The sequence below is a fragment of the Hemicordylus capensis genome, chromosome 2 (assembly GCF_027244095.1).
Source record: "Hemicordylus capensis ecotype Gifberg chromosome 2, rHemCap1.1.pri, whole genome shotgun sequence".
Taxonomy (NCBI): domain Eukaryota; kingdom Metazoa; phylum Chordata; class Lepidosauria; order Squamata; family Cordylidae; genus Hemicordylus; species Hemicordylus capensis.
In genome coordinates this window covers 147334083-147353233 of record NC_069658.1, presented here as the reverse complement: position 1 = coordinate 147353233, position 19151 = coordinate 147334083, and the positions used below count along the sequence as shown (strand labels likewise).

The window sequence follows — 19151 nt, the reverse complement described above, 5'->3', positions numbered from 1 at the left end:
GGGTGAAGAGACATCTCACAATACTGTATCCTCCTCTACGTAACATCTTCCTGCTGAAGAACTTTTAGGAGATAGCTGGGCTCTCCAGGTTAGGTGAAAGCAGAACGATTTAATGAGTTCCACTTTCATGTGTTTCCCAGAAGATGTTGCAAGATGGCTTTAAGGGAACATTTCTTTTGCAGTGGGGAGAGAGTGCTAAATGTGCCAGGGGCATTTTCCAAATCTGTTTATTTAGAAACATGCAGGTTGAGCAGGTGGCAAGGAATTAGGCAGGCACATAGGCAGGCTGTGCCAGGCCCAAAGAAACACAAATTCAGACCCCCCAAAACTAATGGGAGCTTCTCTCCCAGGACAAAGAGCAGCTACAGGGTGCTTCAGTCTGGACTGAGATCACAGCAGGGATAAAGGATTAAATCCCCCCATCCCCATGCTGTAATTCCTAGTTAGTAAATAAACGCTAAGCATGATAGGACTAATTACGCATTTAATGTAGTTTGCAGTTTGACTAGTAGTTTCAGTATTTGATTTCAGTTAGTTCTATCTGATTGGTTTGAGGGTGACATAGGGCAGGTTCACACATAATGTGGAATCTGAGGCGCCTCCCCCCTAAGATTTGGAGGGAACTTGAAGTTGGCACTGCAGATGATCACATATCTTGGTTTGTTGGAAGTAGCCTAGTTGAGCCAGAGGTACGTCCCCTGTCTGTGCCTCCCAGTGAGGCCCTGGATCGGGGTGTAGCTAGGAGTGAGGGGGCCTGTGTTCGCCCCTCTCCCTGGAAGCCCCTTGGAGTGAGGGAGATCATGAAGAAAATAGGGAGGGGTAGAGCTGGTAGGTCCTCAGGAGCTGGGGGCTCCGGGTTCTTTGAACCTATCTGCTCAGTTATAGCTACACCCTGCCCTGGATGCTATCCCAGCCTGCCTTGCTGCCCTTCACCTGGCAAGCCTTCACTAAGTCAGCTGCTTCACAGCCATTGGTCCCAATGCTAAAGGGGGCTGGCTCACCTGGAATGAACCAGAGGTTCCTGAAGAGCATGGGTTCATGAAATATTCATGATAGTTGAAGTCGTAGTTCAGATGTAGACACACAAGAAGGGAAGGCACCACTCCAGCACAAGCGATAAGCCAAAGCACAGGTGGTGCAAAACTATTTCTTATGGAAGAACAAATCCTTACATGTTTCAAGGTGTAACCTCTTCCTTAGGGAATATTATTACATTTCTAGATACGCCAAATGACTGTGCCCTAGAACAGTTGGTCTTGGAATGGACCAGAGAGAAGGCAACCTTGGACTTAATTCTGAGTGGCACCCAGGACCTGGTGCGTGATGTCAGTGTCATCGACCCTTTAGGGAACAGTGGCCATAGAGCCATCAAATTCAGCATACATGTGGGGAGAGAATCACCAAGGAAGTCTAACACAGACATTTTGAATTTCAGAAGAGGAAACTTCTCTAAAATGAGGAGTATGGTGAAAAGGAAGCTGAAAGGGAAAATCAGGAGAGTCACTTCGCTCCAGAGTGCATGGAGTTTACTCAAAACCACAATACTAGAAGCCCAGTTAGATTGTATACCCAAAAGGAGGAAAGGTACCACGAAGTCCAGGAAGATGCCAGCATGGCTAACGGGTACCATCAAGGAAGCCATAAAAGGGAAGAAGACTTCCTTCCGAAATTGAAAGGCCTGTCCAAATGAAGAGAACAGAAAGGAACACAAACGCTGGCAAAAGAAATGCAAGGCAACAATAAGGGAGGCGAAAAGAGAGTTTGAGGAACATTTAGCTAAAAGCATCAAGGGGAATAACAAAAACTTCTTTAAATACATCAGAAGCAGGAAACCTGCCAGGGAGGCAGTTGGACCATTAGACAGTGAGGGAGTGAAAGGTATTATTAAGGAGGATATGGAGGTTGCAAAGAAGCTAAATGAGTTCTTTGCATCCGTCTTCACGGCAGAGGATACTGAGCATATACCTGTTCCTGAACCAGGCTTTTTGAGGACGGCGGCTAAAGAACTGAGCCAGATAGAAGTGACGAGAGATGATGTTCTAAACTGTCTGGAAAAACTGAAAACTAGCAAATCACCAGGGCTGGATGGCATCCATCCAAGAGTCCTCAAAGAACTCAAATGTGAAATTGCCGTCCTCCTTGCTAAAATATATAACTTATCCCTGCAATCAGGTTCTGTACCAGAGGACTGGAGAGTAGCAAATGTAACACAGATTTTCAAGAAGGGATCCAGGGGTGATCTGGGAAATTACAGGCTGGTTAGCTTAACATCCGTTCCAGGCAAATTGATGGAAAGCATCCTTAAGGATAAAATTGTAAAGCACATAGAAGAACAGGCCCTGCTGGGAGTGAACCAGCATGGGTTCCGCAAAGGTAAATCTTGCCTGACCAACCTTTTGGAGTTCTTTGAGAGTGTCAACAAGTGTGTGGATCAAGGTGATCCAGTCGACATCGTATAGCTGGACTTCCAAAAAGCTTTTGACAAAGTTTTTCATCAATGACTCCTGAGGAAACTTAGTGGTCATGGGATAAGGGGACAAGTACATGTGTGGATTGCTAACTGGTTGAAGGACAGGAAACAGGGGGTAGGTATAAATGGAGAGTTTTCACAATGGAGGGAAGTAAGAAGTGGGGTCCCCCAGGGATCTGTACTGGGACCAGTGCTTTTTAATTTATTCATAAATGATCTAGAAGCAGGGGTAAGCAGCAAGGTGGCCACATTTGCAGATGATACCAAACTCTTTCGGGTAGTGAAATCCATAACTGATTGTGAGCAGCTCCAAAAGGATCTCTCCAAACTGGGTGAGTGGGCGACAAAGTGGCAAATGCAGTTCAATGTTGGCAAGTGTAAAGTGATGCACGTTGGGACGAAGAACCCCAACTTCAAGTATATGCTGATGGGATCTGAGCTGTTGGTGAATGACCAGGAGAGGGATCTTTGGGTCGTGGTGGACAGGTCGTTGAAAGTGTCGACTCAATGTGCAGCAGCTTTTAAAAAGGCCAATTCCATGCTAGAGATCATTAGGAAGGGGATTGAAAATAAAACTGCTAATATTATAATGCCCTGATACAAAACTATGGTGCGGCCACACCTGGAGTACTGCGTACAATTCTGGTCAACACATCTAAAAAGGACATTGTAGAACTGGAAAAGGTGCAGAAGAGGGCAACCAAGATGATCAAGGGCCTAGAGCACCTTTCTTATGAGGCTAGGCTACAACACCTGGGGCTATTTAGTTTAGAAAAAAGTCGACTGCAGGGAGACATGATAGAGGTCTATAAAATCATGCATGGTGTGGAGAAAGTGGATAGAGATAAAGTCTTCTCCCTCTCCCATAACACTAGAACCAGGGGTCATCCCATGAAACTGATTGCCAGGAAATCTAGGACCTGCAAACGGAAGTACTTTTTCACACATTGCATAATCAACTTGTGGAATTCTCTGCCACGAGATGTGGTGACAGCCAACAACCTGGATGGCTTTAAGAGGGGTTTGGATAATTTCCTGGAGGAGAGGTCTATTGACGGCTACTAGTCGGAGGGCTGTACAGGTGAAACTCGGAAAATTAGAATATCGTGCAAAAGTCCATTAATTTCAGTAATGCAAATTAAAAGGTGAAACTGATATATGAGACAGACGCATTACATGCAAAGCGAGATAAGTCAAGCCCTAATTTGTTATAATTGTGATGATCATGGCGTACAGCTCATGAAAACCCCAAATCCACAATCCCAGAAAATTAGAATATTACATGGAACCAAGAAGACAAGGATTGTAGAATTGAACAATATCGGACCTCTGAAAAGTATACAGTGTACTGTGCTTGATTGGCCAGCAAACTCGCCTGACCTGACCCCATAGAGAATCTATGGGGCATTGCCGAGAGAAGGATGAGAGACATGAGACCAAACAATGCAGAAGAGCTAAAGGCCGCTAATGAAGCATCCTGGTCTTCCATAATACCTCATCAGTGCCACAGGCTGATAGCATCCATGCCACGCCGCATTGAGGCAGTAATTGCTGCAAAAGGGGCCCAAACCAAGTACTGAATACATATGCATGCTTATACTTTTCAGAGGTCCGATATTGTTCTATTCTACAGTCCTTGTCTTGGTTCCATGTAATATTCTAATTTTCTGGGATTGTGGATTTGGGGTTTTCATGAGCTGTACGCCATGATCATCACAATTATAACAAATTAAGGCTTGACTTATCTCGCTTTGCATGTAATGCGTCTGTCTCATATATCAGTTTCACCTTTTAATTTTCATTACTGAAATTAATGGACTTTTGCACGATATTCTAATTTTCCGAGTTTCACCTGTAGGTCACCTCCAGCCTTGGGGGCGGGGTGCCTCTGGGTACCAGATGCGGGGGAGTAACAGTAGGAGAGAGGGCATGCCCTCAACTCGTGCCTGTGGCTTCCAGCGGCATCTGGTGGGCCTCTGTGCGAAACGAGATGCTGGACTAGATGGGCCTTGGGCCTGATCCAGCAGGGCTGTTCTTATGTTCTTATTATTTTTCCTGCAAAGTATAAAAACATTACCTTTTCCCAACGATAATGGGGAAATCTTTCCCATTGGGAAAATATGTTTTTGTACTTTGCAGGAAAAAGAATACCCCCTGAGGCAGAGGTTGCGCCTTGAAATACATAGGAACTTGTTTTTCTACAATAAATAGTTTTGCACCACCAATTATTTGGCTTATCAGTCATTCGGGTGTAGCACAGACCTCAGGGGGAGCAGCCAACATCAAATCTTGGTTACACGTCTAGGTTTCCCTCCTTGAGTGCCTCTTGTTCCTGCCTTCATGTGGGTTCAGACAGTCACAGACAAGTTGGTTACCCACTCTGCAAGTAGGTTCTGCATTATTTGTGAACCCACCCAGAATTACAATGGCTGGACTGGGGCCAGTATCCGCTGCGTACTATTAGGGTGGATTTAAGTGTGACCTCAGTGGGACACTGGAGACCCTTCTGAGTGAAACCACGTCTCTCTAGAACTGTTTATAAGGAGGAGCTACCTGAGTCTGGCAAATGACGTGGCTGTTTCCCCTTTTCACTGTCACTGCTTCTTGGATCCCTGTGATCCTGGTGTATCTGCATATATTTGGTTCCCTCCAGTGTAGTGTAGGATCCAGCCAGGACTGGCCCTAGGATAAATAGCTCCCTGGGTGAAGATTGCCCTTTGGCACCCTCTCCCCCCATGGTGAGTACAGTGCAGCTAACAAGCAGTGAGCCACCAAGCGCAACTTGATACTTCTTCCAGGCAGGCACCCTGAGCAACCATATGGCTCACTCACTCCGAAGGTTGGTTCTGGATCCAGCTGCAGGGAAGGGGCTTGCATGCTACTCTGGTCTTATCAGTCTTATGTATCAGGGTTTTGTTGTGAATTGCTGCTATTAAGTGCAACAACCATTTATTCTGAATGTCTACATAAATGTCTACATAAAGTGTAGATCTTTAAAGGAGTCAGCCAATCAGCAGCATGGAATAGGGGAATCATTGTTGCATGGTGACTAAATAGTTGTTTCTCTCTCATTTGTCCTCCAGTTTGTTGTGATTGAATATTATGTTTACAGCCTTGTTTTGCGTACACTGAAAACTCTGGAGGAGAATTTTGAGATGCTTATTGCTTCCAACAGCACATCAAAAGTAGTTGTATCTGGTGTCCAGCACGGGAAAGAGCTTATTGGCATCACAGAAGGTACATACATGGTATCACACTCCTAAAATCTCCCTGTGATTTAGTAGGAGTGTATGTGTTGGCCACAAAAATAACCAGTCGGTGGTTGTCTTTGAACAACTTTTCACTCATGACACTTCAATATTTTTTTTCCATTCCCTGTATCTGTAACTCATAATGTCCGTTACTCATAATGTCCATATGGGAACTGGACAAATGACCAACCCATGTGCCAAGGGTTAATGTGGTGGTGGGCAAAGCAAGGCAGAGCATGGTGGTCAGGGCGGGGAGAGGAGAGCAGGAACGAGATGTACCTGTGGCTTGTTTAGTGCCCTCCCTGTCCCATACATACCAGCCATTACTGCCTGGCTTGAACGCCTTCTAGTCTAAGCTCACTGCAGGAAACTGCTTCAGCATCTCTGACAGATGGTTGCCCAACCTCTGTTTGAAAAACTCCAGCAAAGGAGATCCCACCACTGTACAAAGCAGACTGTTCCACTGTCAACCCATTGTTCACATGTGTGGATGACAGCATGAGAGAGGTGCAGAGGCACTGTACGTATAATGGCTGACATGAGGAAAATTAATCAGGGTGGTCCCATTGAAATCAAAAGGACAAGTTAGATAGTGAAGCTATTCACACAACTGCGCGAAAACAGGCAAATGCAGCCCAGCCTGCTTTTGCGCGGTCATGAGAACCACCGGGCGAGCCCAGTGGTTCTCTGGTGGATAGCCTGCCTAAGAACCCCTCCCCTTAACCCAGGTTAGCGGAGCGAGCACTCTGCTAACCCTGGCTTTTGGGTCATGAGATGCCATGGGGTGTCTCCACGCCATCAAGCCTCGCAGCCTCGGGTGTGTGTGTGTGTGTGTGTCCCCAGCATGCCTTGCACACTCACGCAGGGCATGCTGGGACTTCAGGGGGCTGGGTGGCCCTCAATCCCTGCTGCCCCTACTGGCTCCGTAATGGAGCCGGTAGCTGGCCAATCCAGCCGCCCAGGGCAAGTGTTCTGCTCATGTGTGCTCTAACCCTCCCGCACTAACCCTCCCGGCGCTTCACACTAATTGTATGAAGCGCCTCAGTACCCAATTCATTTTTTAAAATTTCAATGGGACTACTTTTTTCCTCATCATGCCAGCCACCATAAATGCAAAAGTTGCAACATTTCAGCATGATAGGGCTTGGGCTGGGGTTGGGATTCTGGAATGTTATCTTCACCTGCAATGACCAAAGCCTTTTTCAGGTTGACTGTTTCTAGGGAGTCACCAGATATTGGAGAGGGAAGGCAAATTCCTGCTACTGGGCTCAGGGTCAGGCTGAAGGGGGGACTTCACTGCCCCCCCCAACCCCACTGTGCTCTCCTTCTTTACCTTAGATCAGGGCTGCTCAACTTTAGCCCTCCTGCAAATGTTGGACTACAACTTCCTTCATCCCTGACTACTGGACACATAGCTGGGGATGCTGGGAGCTGTAGTCCAAAACCAGTTGGAGGGCTGAATTTGAGCAGCCCTGCCTTAGAACATTCAGATTCGCCAGGAGGCAAGAGTTCCATCCTCCTGCTCATACTTAAGGGGCAACATGAACATTGACCAAGGAAGTGTGACCTTCATAGTGGAGCCTACTTAGCTTTTCCTGTGCAGGTCTTCAGTTTCACTTCTAGTTCACACAAAGGTTGCGGCGAGGGGCAGGGGGCAGAATCATGATTCTAAAGCTTACAAGTATGTTTGCTCATACTTTCTGTACCTGTTGTGTTGTTGGGATGGGGATGTCAACAAATGGCAAGAACAAAGATGATGGTTGCTTGTCCCACAGGTGTTTGGGTTGTGACCACCTTCACTTCCTGTCTCATATGTGTAAGCTACGTGTTCCACATCTTAGCCTGCTACAGGTATGGATATACTTTGGCCCTGAGTTCGTGACTATCTGTACTCTTGCCACAGCTCTGTAGGGATTTGCGAACCGGCTTGAGGTCAAGCCGGGTCATCATTGAACCGAGCCTGTTTGATGGCTCACCCTCAAGCCGAACAGGGCCCAATTTGGTTTGGTTTGACTTTGAACTGAACCACCCGGGCCAGTTTGGAGGTTCTATAAGTTATATATAAATCTGTCTATCTATCTGTCTATCTGTCTATCTATCTATCTATCTATCTATCTATCTAAACTTACGGCTGGGTCCAGCGACCTCTGGGGGTTGCTGCTGTGGTGGGGTCTCCAAAGGTTTCCCTTCCCCATGGTCTTTTTCAGGCTGATTCAGTCCATTTATGGGCTGGTTCAGTCCTCTCCCAGCTTGCAGTGGCCATTTTGAAGGCCACTGTGCACTGGATAGTGCAATTTATTTATTTATTTATTTATTTGCCGCCATGCACTGGCTAGTACACTTTATTTATTTATTTATTTATTTATTTATTCATTCATTCATTCATTCATTCATTCATTCATTCAATTTCTATACCACCCTTCCAAAAATGGCTCAGGGCGGTTTACACAGAGAAATAACAAATAAATAAATAAGATGGATCCCTGTCCCCAAAGGGCTCACATTCTAAAAAGAAACACAAGATAGACACCAGCAACAGTCACTGGAGGTACTGTGCTGGGGGTGGGTAGGGCCAGTTTCTCTCCCACTGCTAAATAAAGAGAATCACCACGTTAAAAGGTGCCTCTTTGTCAAGTTAGCAGGGGTGGCCTTCAAAATGGGAGCCAGGAGAGGGCTGAACCAGCCCCAAAATGGGCCGAACCAATCTGAAGAAGACTGAGGGGAGGAGAAACCTTCGGAGACCCTCTCGTGGCTATGGCAGCACACCCCCACACCCCCCGCCGAGGCTGTCAGACCTGCCCGGAAGTTTAAAATAAATAAATAAAAATAAATAAAAATTATATAACTCCCACCCCCCCACTGGGCCTGAACTGGTTTGGTCTTGAGCCAAACTGGGGCCCGGCTCAAGATGCATGGTTTGGTTCGAGTCCAGATCGATTCAAACCGAACTAGGCGGTTTTGTGCACACCTCTACAGCTCTGCTCTGGGCGATTTAAGGAGCTTCCTGCTCACAGGCCAGCCTTTTTCTACTCAAGGGCCTCAGCTGTGCAGTATTTGTCTCTGCAAAAATGAGGCCGAGTTTCCTGTCCTGGTTGCTCACAAGATGAGGTGAAGTAAGGTGAAGCAAGGTTGCAGAACCTTGGAGAGGTGCAAGGGCACATGTTGCCTTGACACAGTCAGAAGCAGACTGAACCATTAAGTAGTACCTCTGATCTCAGACTTCTCCTCCTGGGCTTTGCCTGGAGCGTGGAAGCCTTAAAGAGTCAGCCTTACGGAGTCAGGCATTCCTCCTTCACTTTGTCCCCGAGCTTGTTGCTGAAGCTGATGTGCAGATATTGGGGGTTGAGATGATGTGGGAGATGCTGGCTCTGCAGTGGGCTCGGGTTCCGAGGTTGCTGCCTGAGGGAGTTCAGGACCTGAGGGGGACTCCAGTTCCAGGGCAATCTCAGGGTCTGGTTTGGTGTCAAGATCCAGGGCTGAGGCTGCTGGTGGTCCCACCTCCTTTGTATCCCACTCAGAGTTGCTACTGTGAGTGGGGGCTGTGTTGGTCTGGGCCATTACAGCAAGATTACATTTGAGGGGGAAAACCTCAATAAAGCTGAAAGTCTGAACCTATTGAATATATGGTATATTTCCCCCCTAGAAAACACATGAAGCGGCTGTGGGCAGGAGAGAAGCAATTCCTTCCACTGGGATTTAGCAAACTTTCATCTTCTCAAAGTGTGGTGAGTTTTCACTCTGTTGTTGCTTCTGTCTTCCCCATCTTGAGGATCCACTTCTTTAGCAAACCCTGCTCTGAACCGATCTAACCTAATCGTACCTCTTCTGCTTCTGTCTGACTCTCCCCTAGGCTGCCTACATACTCATTGTCAGTTCCTGAACACTTGCTTATCAGTGTCATGCCTAATATAGACTCTAAGCATTTTATGCAGGATTAGAATGTGTGTGTGTGTGTGTGACAAAGACATAGTTTAGTCAGTGAGGCTATGATTGAAAGACACACTTGTACATTTTTCAGGTTCTTCTGTTTCCGGTGTGCTACTGTAAAAGGAAACTAAGGAGAAAGGTTTCTTCCAGAAAATGTTAGCTTTTGCTTTATTTTACATGTCTTAGGTATCTTTTGGTCATTTCCAGTTTCATTTCCGTGTACTCAGAGAAGTAATAAATTAATTGGTTAAAATGTAGATAATGATTCAGCTCCAAATTCCAGGTCTGACATCCCTAGTAAAAACTGGATGCTATATGGGCTAATTAAAGTTGGGAGATACCCTATAGTAAATCTGATAAGGTGCAGATTATTATTAATCTAGGGTGTGTGTGGAGGGGCATGTTGAGTTCCCCTGTCAATGAAAAGTAGTTTCCAAGTGTCTGGCGGTGAGGGTAGGTTTTGCCTCCACTGCAATTGTATCTCCTACTGCAGTGCTTTATTTCCCCCATAGGAGAATCCTATAGCCATTTGCTTGTATGGGAGAAAGTAAAGGGGTACACTTAGGGTGGGAGTTAAATCTGAACCCTGGCCCTAGTGATCTTGGCCATTGGAAATCAAGCCATTAAGAATCAAGTCAGCTCCTGCCTGCATACCCCCATGCAGGGGTCTGTTTCTTGGTCATACTGGAGTGTGATGAAATGTTGAGAGAGTGAGACAGAATGCTGGGAACCAGCTTTTATAGATATACAGAGACCCTAAAGGTTAGAACGCTATAATACATAACACTGATATCAATGACCTTACAAAAACAATATAGTCCACTGAAGAATTTGCATTAGAGACGCAGGTCAGGCTAATGCCTAAGTTCTTTGTCTCTGTTTCCTATGTGGGAGCCCAGGACAAAAAAAAAAAGTCTGTCTTTTAAAAAAATATTATTTTACCACCAACAGGCAGCAATAGCAAGATACTCTGGCTGGCAAATTGCATACATTCTGTGGGGTACGTGAAGGTCGATATTGTGGGCAAGCATTTGGTATTAATTGTGGGGGTAATCCTTTGACTTCCTTTTTAACTAATCACTTGTGTGCTCTTTCCTAGGGCAACTGGTCATCCACACAGTGCAGTGCCTCTTTGGAGTGATGTTCATGTACAGCTTTGTTTTGCCGATAAAGAAGGGCCAGGGGATAGAAATGGTTAAAACCTTGGGGACTGGGATGTAAGTGTCCTCCATTTTAATCCAACTACTGTAGTAGCATGGCTGAGAGACTGCGCTGTGAACCATGACTTCAGTGGGTGCTCTTAGACATGCCAACGAGCAGGATCCAGATTAAGACTAAGCACAGTTGAAATAACTGTGAAACCTCTAGCTTAATTTCAATGGGATTTAGTAATGACTAACTTAAGTCTGGATCTCGCCCATTGTCTCTCAGCCAAGCTCATGAGCCTTCCCTTCCTTTCTATAATATGGAACCTTACAGGCTGTTGTAAAAATTACCGTGCAAGGTGTATAAAGTGCTACAGAAATCCTAACTGATAGATGGAACCTTTTTTTTTTTAAAGAGATGGAAGCCATTAAAAGATGGGGGGTCCATTTCGTTCTCCACACAGCCAGGTTATTAATTCATTGATTCAACAGTGACAGGAAAACTAGTCAGGGCTGTATAAATGATATGTAGTTCTATTTAACAACAGCAACAACAGTCAGGTGTTCAGTGTAATCTTCATCAAAAGCATACAAAAAGAATATTCAGATATATTTCCCCCCTGCTGCAGCGGCAGAAGCAGCAAAGATCCTCCTCTGTGATTCCCTCAGTACTGTGCTCTGTTGTCTCCCCTCTTTCTCCCCTCTGGAAATTGGAGCTTTTGCCCTGCACCCCCTGCATCACCACCCGGGGAAAACCTCACAGTTGTACATTGAATGAATGAGAGGTGGTGACCACAGAGTGGCTTTCTCAATGGAATGGGTTACACTGTCACTGCATGAAGATGGGCATTTCAGGGATTGGCTGTGGGCCCTTGGGCAACTGCCCACGGGTGCCACCCTAAGACAACCAGCCCTGCTCAGGACCACAACTGAGGTGAGGGCTAAAGCTGTAACCCCAGTTTCTTGGAAGGAGCAAGTCTCACCCCTCCTCCGATATTTATTTGCCATATTTTTAGACCACCTGAAAGATGTATCTCTAGGCTGTGCACATTGTTTAAAAAGACAGCAAAATTTTTTTAAAAACCCAGAATAAAAACAACGAAAACAGTTTAAAAACATCGTAAACTAAGAGCCTGAGACAACAGGTGTGTCTTAAAGGTCTTTTAAAAAGCCAGAGATGGAGAAGCTCCTATTTTGACCGGAAGCACATTTCAAAGCCTTGGGATGGCCAGTGAAGGCCCGGTCTGAGAGTCACCACCAAATGAGCTGGTGGCAACTATCACCACCCCTCCCCAGATGATCTCAATTGGCAGCAGGGTTCGTGAGCAAGCAGGCGCTCCCTTAAATACCAGTATCCAATGGCATTTGAGGTGAGCAGCATGCCTGCCTGCCTGCCTGAACCTGCCCTCCTTCATCTGCATCCTTTTCCCCAATACATATATTCTATTTCTTAGTCATGCTCGGGTTATGTAACCCAGGGACTGACTTTTGTATACATTAAGTCCTTTTAATCACAGCCAAGTTTTCATTTCCTGCTCCCTTTATTCCAGTGACAGCCTTTTAAAACCGTACCTTCTCTTTGCCTCAGCCTCACACTTGCTGTCGTCATAGGCCTCATGCTGCTGCAGGTGGTGACAGCTGCCAGCTTCTTTCTTCAGCCAAAGATTTCACAGGATGACAAGGAGAAGCCTTTGGCTCTTGACAACAGGTCAGTGCCAGGAAGTTGGATTACAAACTCTTTTTTTCTGGCAGGGCTGCTTCCTGTGCTCCTAACAGCTTATTCAGCAGACAAAAGAAGCAGTTACAACCCAGCTTCTGTTTGTTGCTTGTTGTAAACCACCAAGAGACATGAGTTTTGGGCGGTATATGTTGGAAATTCTCTGTGGTGAGAGAATCCCTTTCTCATTATAGCAGAGTGCACAGAGGCACAACACAGTGGATTTAGTTAGGCATGCGTGTGTGCTGAGAGTAAAGTAACTTGGAGCCAATTCATAGTTTCAAATCAATATAAAAGGCATTTATTAAGGAACTCCATTCTAGATAGGAAAGTGAGGAGTTAGGATCTCTAATCTATCTATCTAGCTGGATGCAGATGGATTCTGCATCTTCTCTGCACACATGGTGCAGGGAGAGAGGCTTGCCATGTTGCAAGGTAGAAGGGCAGGTAGGGAAGAGAGAGAGAGAGAGGAAGTTGATCCCTAAGAGTAGCAATCTACATTTCAAAGGGATAGTATCAGAGCAGTGGAGAAGGGATGACCAATGTCTTGACCCTCTAGCCCTCTAACTCACTAGTCTGTCCTCCACTGTCTGAGACAAGAGACAGCACAAAGTCCTTTAACTTCCAACAGTATAGAAATATGTTTCATAAATAAATAAATAAAATCCCCTTCCTTTAGTGTTCTGCCTATTGTGGGATTGTTAAAGGCACAGAAGACTGCTGTTTGGTTTCCACTATCAAAGTTCCCCTCTAGTGGAAGCTGTGTATGTTGGGGAAGTTCCCTGTTCTGTCAGGGGTCATAGGAAAACACAGCCAAAGCCTTTTGCTTCGAGGTAGTGGCCCACATTCTGCACAGTGTAAGAAACAATGGAAGTGGCATGAAGCAAGTGGCTACACTGTTCGAAGGAGATTTGTGGCAGCCCCTTCTGCAACAGCCCCCGGGCAGCCTTTTATGTGCTGTGGCGGCACCAGAAAAGAAAAGAAAAACAGAGGGAGCCACAGAAGGGGCAGAGTGCATGTTGAGTGGGTGAGCCAGCTCACATATTAGATTTCTGAAACAGAAATGAGGAGGAGGTTGGGGAAAACTACTTGATTGAGGGGCACTCCCCCACCCGCCCCCTGCTCCCCTGGAGCCTCTCTCAGTGCACAGCAGTGCTGGCGGCTTCCTAATGCTGAGCATTAATGAGCATTAATCTGTGGTTAATTAATCTATGGAATACTCTGCCACAGGATGTGGTGATGGCCAGTAGCTGAGATGGCTTGAAAAGGGGCCTAGACAAATTCATGGAGGACCGGTCTGTCAATGGCTCCTCATCTGAGGGCTGTAGGCCACCTCCAGCCTCAGTGATGCCTCTGAATACCAGTTGCAGGGGAGCAACGGCAGTAGAGGGAGCAAGCTATCACCCCCTGCCTGTGGGCTCCTCAGAGGCATCTGGTGGGCCACTGTGTGAAACAGGATGCTGGACTAGATGGGCCTTGGGCCTGATCCAGCTGGTCGTGAGAACTGCCTTATGGTGTTCTAATAATTAAGACCATCTTGATTTGGCAGGTTTTCAGAGGATGATGGCTTTGTTTTGCTGAGCAGATTTGTTTTATAATTGGTTTCAAATCTGGATTGATTCGTTTTTGTTTGTAAGCCACTTTGAGGACTCCTTGGGTACTGAGTGCTTTACATAAACAAGCAGGTAGATAAGGGAGATTGATTTACCCTTGAACTCACTTTGAGAACCTTGACTAAACTCTTATAGGAGCATTCCTTGTTTCATGTTTCACCCAGGTTAGTGAAGGTCACACACAGCCTAAAAACAAGGTAGAGAAGGATGGGGGAGGTGGAAATAGTGCAACAGAAGGGAGCACACGTGATCCAGCACTTTGCTCTTGAATACTAGGAATATAGGAAATGGCCTTCTAGAGAGCCAGACCATTGATCCAAGTCAGTGAGGCTCTCCACATGAGCAGTGTGGAGAGGCTTACTGGGCCCTGTGGGAGAGCAGGCTTAGCCCACTCTCCCCACAGACGAGCAAGGAGCCATCCCTGGGCGGCTGGATTGGCCACGCACACGACTACCTTCATGGAGCCAGTGAGGCGGCGGCAGGGATTGGGGGCCGCTCAGCCCTCGGAAGTCCCAGGATGCCCTGCATGAGTGCGAGGGGCATTCTGGGGAGACCCCCGAGGCCGGGAGGCTGCTTGTAGCCTCTCGGTTGCGGGTCTACTCATGTGTTGCCACAGTGTGAGCCGTGCGGCGGCAGCACACAATCAGTAAAATGGGGTTAGCAGAGCGCCCATTTAAGGGGGTGGACTTAAGCGGGCTAACCGCCAGGAGCCACATGGCTCCTGGTGGTTCCCACGACCGCAGGAAAGTGGGCTGGGTTCCCTTAACCCACATCCTGTGGTCGTGAGAATCGTCTCAGTATTGTCTATACAGACCGGCAATGGCTCTCCAGGGTTTCAGGCAGGGGTCTTTCCCACCTTAACTGGGAGGTGCCAGGGAGTGAACTTGGGACTTTCTGCATGCAAAGGAGATGTTCTACCACTGAGCTATAGCCTCATCCCTAAGACTTCGTTCTGCTGTAAGTCTGAAAAGTAGAAGGTTTTTGTGGGTTTTTAAAAACCAAATTATTTGAGTCTCCCACCACCGAAAGCTCTTACGGCAGTGTGAATTTCTCCTGTGATTATTTATTTTCAGGAAAGTGTTCCACAATTTCAACTATTTCTTATTCTTCTACAATGTGCTGTTGGGCTTGGGTGCCTGTCTCTTCCGGCTATTGTGTAGTGTCATCGTTGGAGCCTGGCTGATTGCTCGGATAGACAGAACCATAATGCCGAAAGGCTACGAAGCAGCTGACATGGGTAAGGGCCTGGGCTGCTCTAAAGGCCTCTGGCGAAAACGTTCTCAGACATTATCAACAAACTCCAGCTAAGGCTTCAAGTTTCAATCAGTTCAATAGGTTTTTTTTTTTCATTTAGTTATTCACATTTATATACTGCCATTCATCCAGGGATCCAGTGAAAAACAAATTAAAAAAACAAACTAATAAACCAGTCATAAAATTTCATAAAAATATATAAATCTGCACACATCACATTATACTGATAATATTAAGGCTTTATTAGTGAAAGGCAAATCAATATTGCAATAATTTCCATTTGTAAAATGGGGACTTTGGTGACATACCTTTCAGGTGAATATGAAGCTGAATTTATTCATAACGTGTGTATCTTACGATGATGACGACGACGAATATTTATATACCACTCTTCAACCAAAGTTCTCAAAGCGGTTTACAGAGAAAAATAAACAATACATATCCTGGCCTTCTTCCAAGGAGACAAGATAGCATGCATAGTTATCCTCACAAACACCCTGTGCAATAGGTTAGGGTTAAAGATGGTGGTTGGTCCAGAGCCACCTGGTGGGCTTCATTTCTGAGTGATGGGAGTCAAACCCAAGTCTCACCACCTATCCAAGTCCAGTATTCTAAGCAGGAAACCACTATGGCTTCCTACAGAAATGTTATTGCCTTCTCTGCGCATAATAGATAGGCTATTTCTAGCGGTACTTTGCATGACAAGAGGAATGCTCATTATTTCACTGCAGGATTCAGGACATGGATTGGGATGCTCTTCATGGACCACTATCACACAAATCCCACCCTTGTCTGCTTTTGCCATATCCTTGTGGTCAGAAATAGAGAGCGACAACAACAACAACAACAACAACAACAGAGAACTACAAATTACTATCACTTCAGTAATGTAGCAGGTACCCTGCCACCATTGATAGTGATGAGCTGCCTGGACCCAATTTGCACATGTTTAGATAGATATTTAGAACTTTGATTTCAGCAAGCTTTCAATGTGTGGGTTAATAAAGGCTGCCATTTTGGTAACCTACTGCTTTATTTATATGTAATTTGTTGAATTTCATTCCTTCTAGTCGGTGGCGTAGCGAGGTTGAAAGTGGCCTAGGTGCAAATTCTAGAGTACCCTGCTGCCCCTTCATCCCCACCACCTGCCACCCCTTCACTCCCCATGCTGCCCCCCAGTGACAGGATGGCAGAGACATGCCTGCTCCAGCCAGCTCCAGCCCTCATGCTCCAGCTGGGTGAGCGGCTGTGCCTGGGAAGTGGCAGCAGGCAACAGGAGCACAGCGCACCATGCTGGAGATGGGCAGCACCACTGCTGTATGCCCCTTTGCTTGCTGCTTTGTTCCCCTGCTGCCCCTGCCCACCTGCCAGCCTTGGGTGAGTAGCTGAGCCTGGGGGAAAGCAGCGGGTGGCAGGAGCACCGTGCTGGGCATGAGCAGTGTGCCAGCAGGCAGAGGAAAGCAAGTGAGGTCACCCTTCTCAGGGCCAGGTGGCTCTGGGAAGCTGGGCAGCGCGGGGTCTTGGGACCCGTCCGCCCTATTGAGTCTCTGCCCCTGCTGCTAGTAGTATTGTTGCTTTGTGATTTCATTGCATTTCTTTAAATTTTGGTATTTTAAAAAACGTTAATCTTTTTACAGGAAAGTGGGATATAAGTAATGATTAATAATAAATAATAGCTACACATTTGTTATGGTAAATATTAGAAACATGGTAAATGTTGGCATTTGTTAGTAATGCTCTTTGTTTTTGGACGCCAGTGGGAAATGGCAGAAAATTCGGATATTTCCTTGTAAATGTGAAGGCTTGTGAAGTACTTTGGTAAATGATCAAATTTTATTCTTATAAATTGATAAGCTGGCGATGCAATATGCATATTTAAGGTGATTCCCAAGTATTCCTTTAAGACCTTCAAATTTATTACATGAAAACAGATGACCATACCTTGTAAAAACCTTGTCAAGAATGTTTAAAGCATAGTAAAAACAAACGTTTCGGCATCAAACGCCAGCCTCAGTGTTGTTCCTCCATCTTCTGTGGATTACCTGCTTTAATTACACACTCTGGCATTAGTTTCAGTCAACAAATGAGGTAAAAAGGCCTCTGTGTGTGTGCAGGCGGGAGAAGACGAGATAAAGGGAACCAAGGTCATACAGCTGTGCGTCTGTGTTCCTACATTACATGCTCCTTAGTAGCCAATATACTTCACGGTCCCCTTTTAACTCTTCCCTGCCATTTACACTGGGTAAACAGAATTTTATTCTGTTTTCTGCCTTGTACCAATAGGTGTTGGCATTTACCAAGACATATTCCACCTTTAAGATTTAAGGATTGGGACATGTCTATCATTCATAATCTGAACCAGCCGCCCAGCAGCGAGCGACTGCTCGTGTGTAGGGAGAGTGGGCTAAGCCCGCTCTCCCCGCCAAACCCTCCCCAGTTCCACACTTATATAGAGCTGTATACACTTGTATACAGCAAGCGACTGCTTGTGTGTGGGGAGAGTGGGCTAAGCCCACTCTCCCCGACAAACCCTCCGCAGCTCCACACTTGTATAGATCATGTATAGAGCCTCTATGTTTGTAAGGGAAAAGAATAGGGACTACTTGGTTCGGAACGTATTGGAACTTAAATGCTCTCTTGTTTCCTTTTTTAAGATTTTAGGGTCTTAAACAAAGCCAGGACAAGATGGCTGCTGCTGTATACACTTCTAAATAACCCCAGCCTCTCAGCACTTAGAAAACCCCAATGACGCATGGAAGAGCCACAAAATTGTTTTGCCTGACTAGTTCGACAGTCACTATGGAACCAAAATCAAGCTACCTTATACTGTGTCACACTGTTGGTCCATCCAGCCAAGACTTGTCTACTCTTCAAAGTTTCAAGCAGAGGTTTTCCCAGTAGCCTACCTGATAGATATTTTTAACTGGCGTTACCTGGGACCTAGGAACACAGGAAGCTGCCTTATACAGGGTCAGACCACTGGCTCATCTAATTCAGTATTAGATGAGCTATGGTGGCTTTCAAGGGTTTCAGACAGGGATCATCCCCAGCCTTACCTGGAGATGCCAGGCACAGAACCTCAGGTCTTCTGCACACAAAACAGTTCCAACACATTAGCCGTGGTCGCAACCTTGGATCATAACATTTGTATGCAAAGTTAATGCTCAACAACTGAGTTATAGCCTCCCCCTTACTATGGGATGTGAGCTGGTGGTTCTGATGTAACTAGGGATGTATGACAATAAAGATGCCTGAGTAATATCTGGTATGAATTACTTGCTATGATCTTCTTCGTACTATATTTCATGCAGAATAGCATTTCCACCATTTATATGGTCCACCTCCATTGGATTTTGGTTCAGACTCATCTGACTGTTGGAGTTACAGACAAAATACCTTCCCAGTGAAAAAGAGATATGATGTTGTCACTAGGGATGTGCACAAACTGGTTCAGAGGTCTGGAGTTTGGGCCAGTTCGGTGGCGGGCGGTGGGGAGGTTACCTTTAAAGAGCAGAGAGGGTGCTCATTCCCCCCCCGCCACTTCCCCCACTGGTGCTGTCTCCAAAACCGCTGGTGCAGGGCGGCAGCGTACCCCGCCACCCCAGTCAGCATCAGACCGGAAGTGGCATCTCTGACTAGAACAACAGCTAGTCCATTCAGAGTTCAGTCAAATAAAGAAGAGAGCATAATTCATAAATACATTCACCTCCAGGAATTCCAAGAATTTGCTGAATTACTGGAATTCCCAGAATTCCACCAATTCTTGGAACTTCT

At 46.1% G+C, this 19151-nt stretch overlaps 1 protein-coding gene across 6 annotated transcripts in view; it reads left to right on the top strand.

The window, feature by feature from the left end:
- Positions 1-18638, top strand: part of LOC128341840 (stimulated by retinoic acid gene 6 protein-like) — a 37552-nt gene extending 18914 nt beyond the window's left edge. For 2 of the 6 annotated variants that reach the window (XM_053288428.1, XM_053288427.1), the window contains exons 10-18: positions 5554-5707; positions 7497-7572; positions 9365-9446; positions 10600-10648; positions 10748-10865; positions 12382-12501; positions 15197-15360; positions 16109-16273; positions 18032-18638. In XM_053288428.1, coding sequence (XP_053144403.1) covers positions 5554-5707; positions 7497-7572; positions 9365-9446; positions 10600-10648; positions 10748-10865; positions 12382-12501; positions 15197-15360; positions 16109-16273; positions 18032-18126 — 1023 coding nt within the window. In that variant the 3' untranslated portion in view covers positions 18127-18638. The remainder of the gene's footprint in view (positions 1-5553; positions 5708-7496; positions 7573-9364; positions 9447-10599; positions 10649-10747; positions 10866-12381; positions 12502-15196; positions 15361-16108; positions 16274-18031) is intronic. The other 4 variants (XM_053288429.1, XM_053288430.1, XM_053288431.1 and 1 more) reach the window with 4 other exon arrangements.
- Positions 18639-19151: the final 513 nt, after the last annotated feature.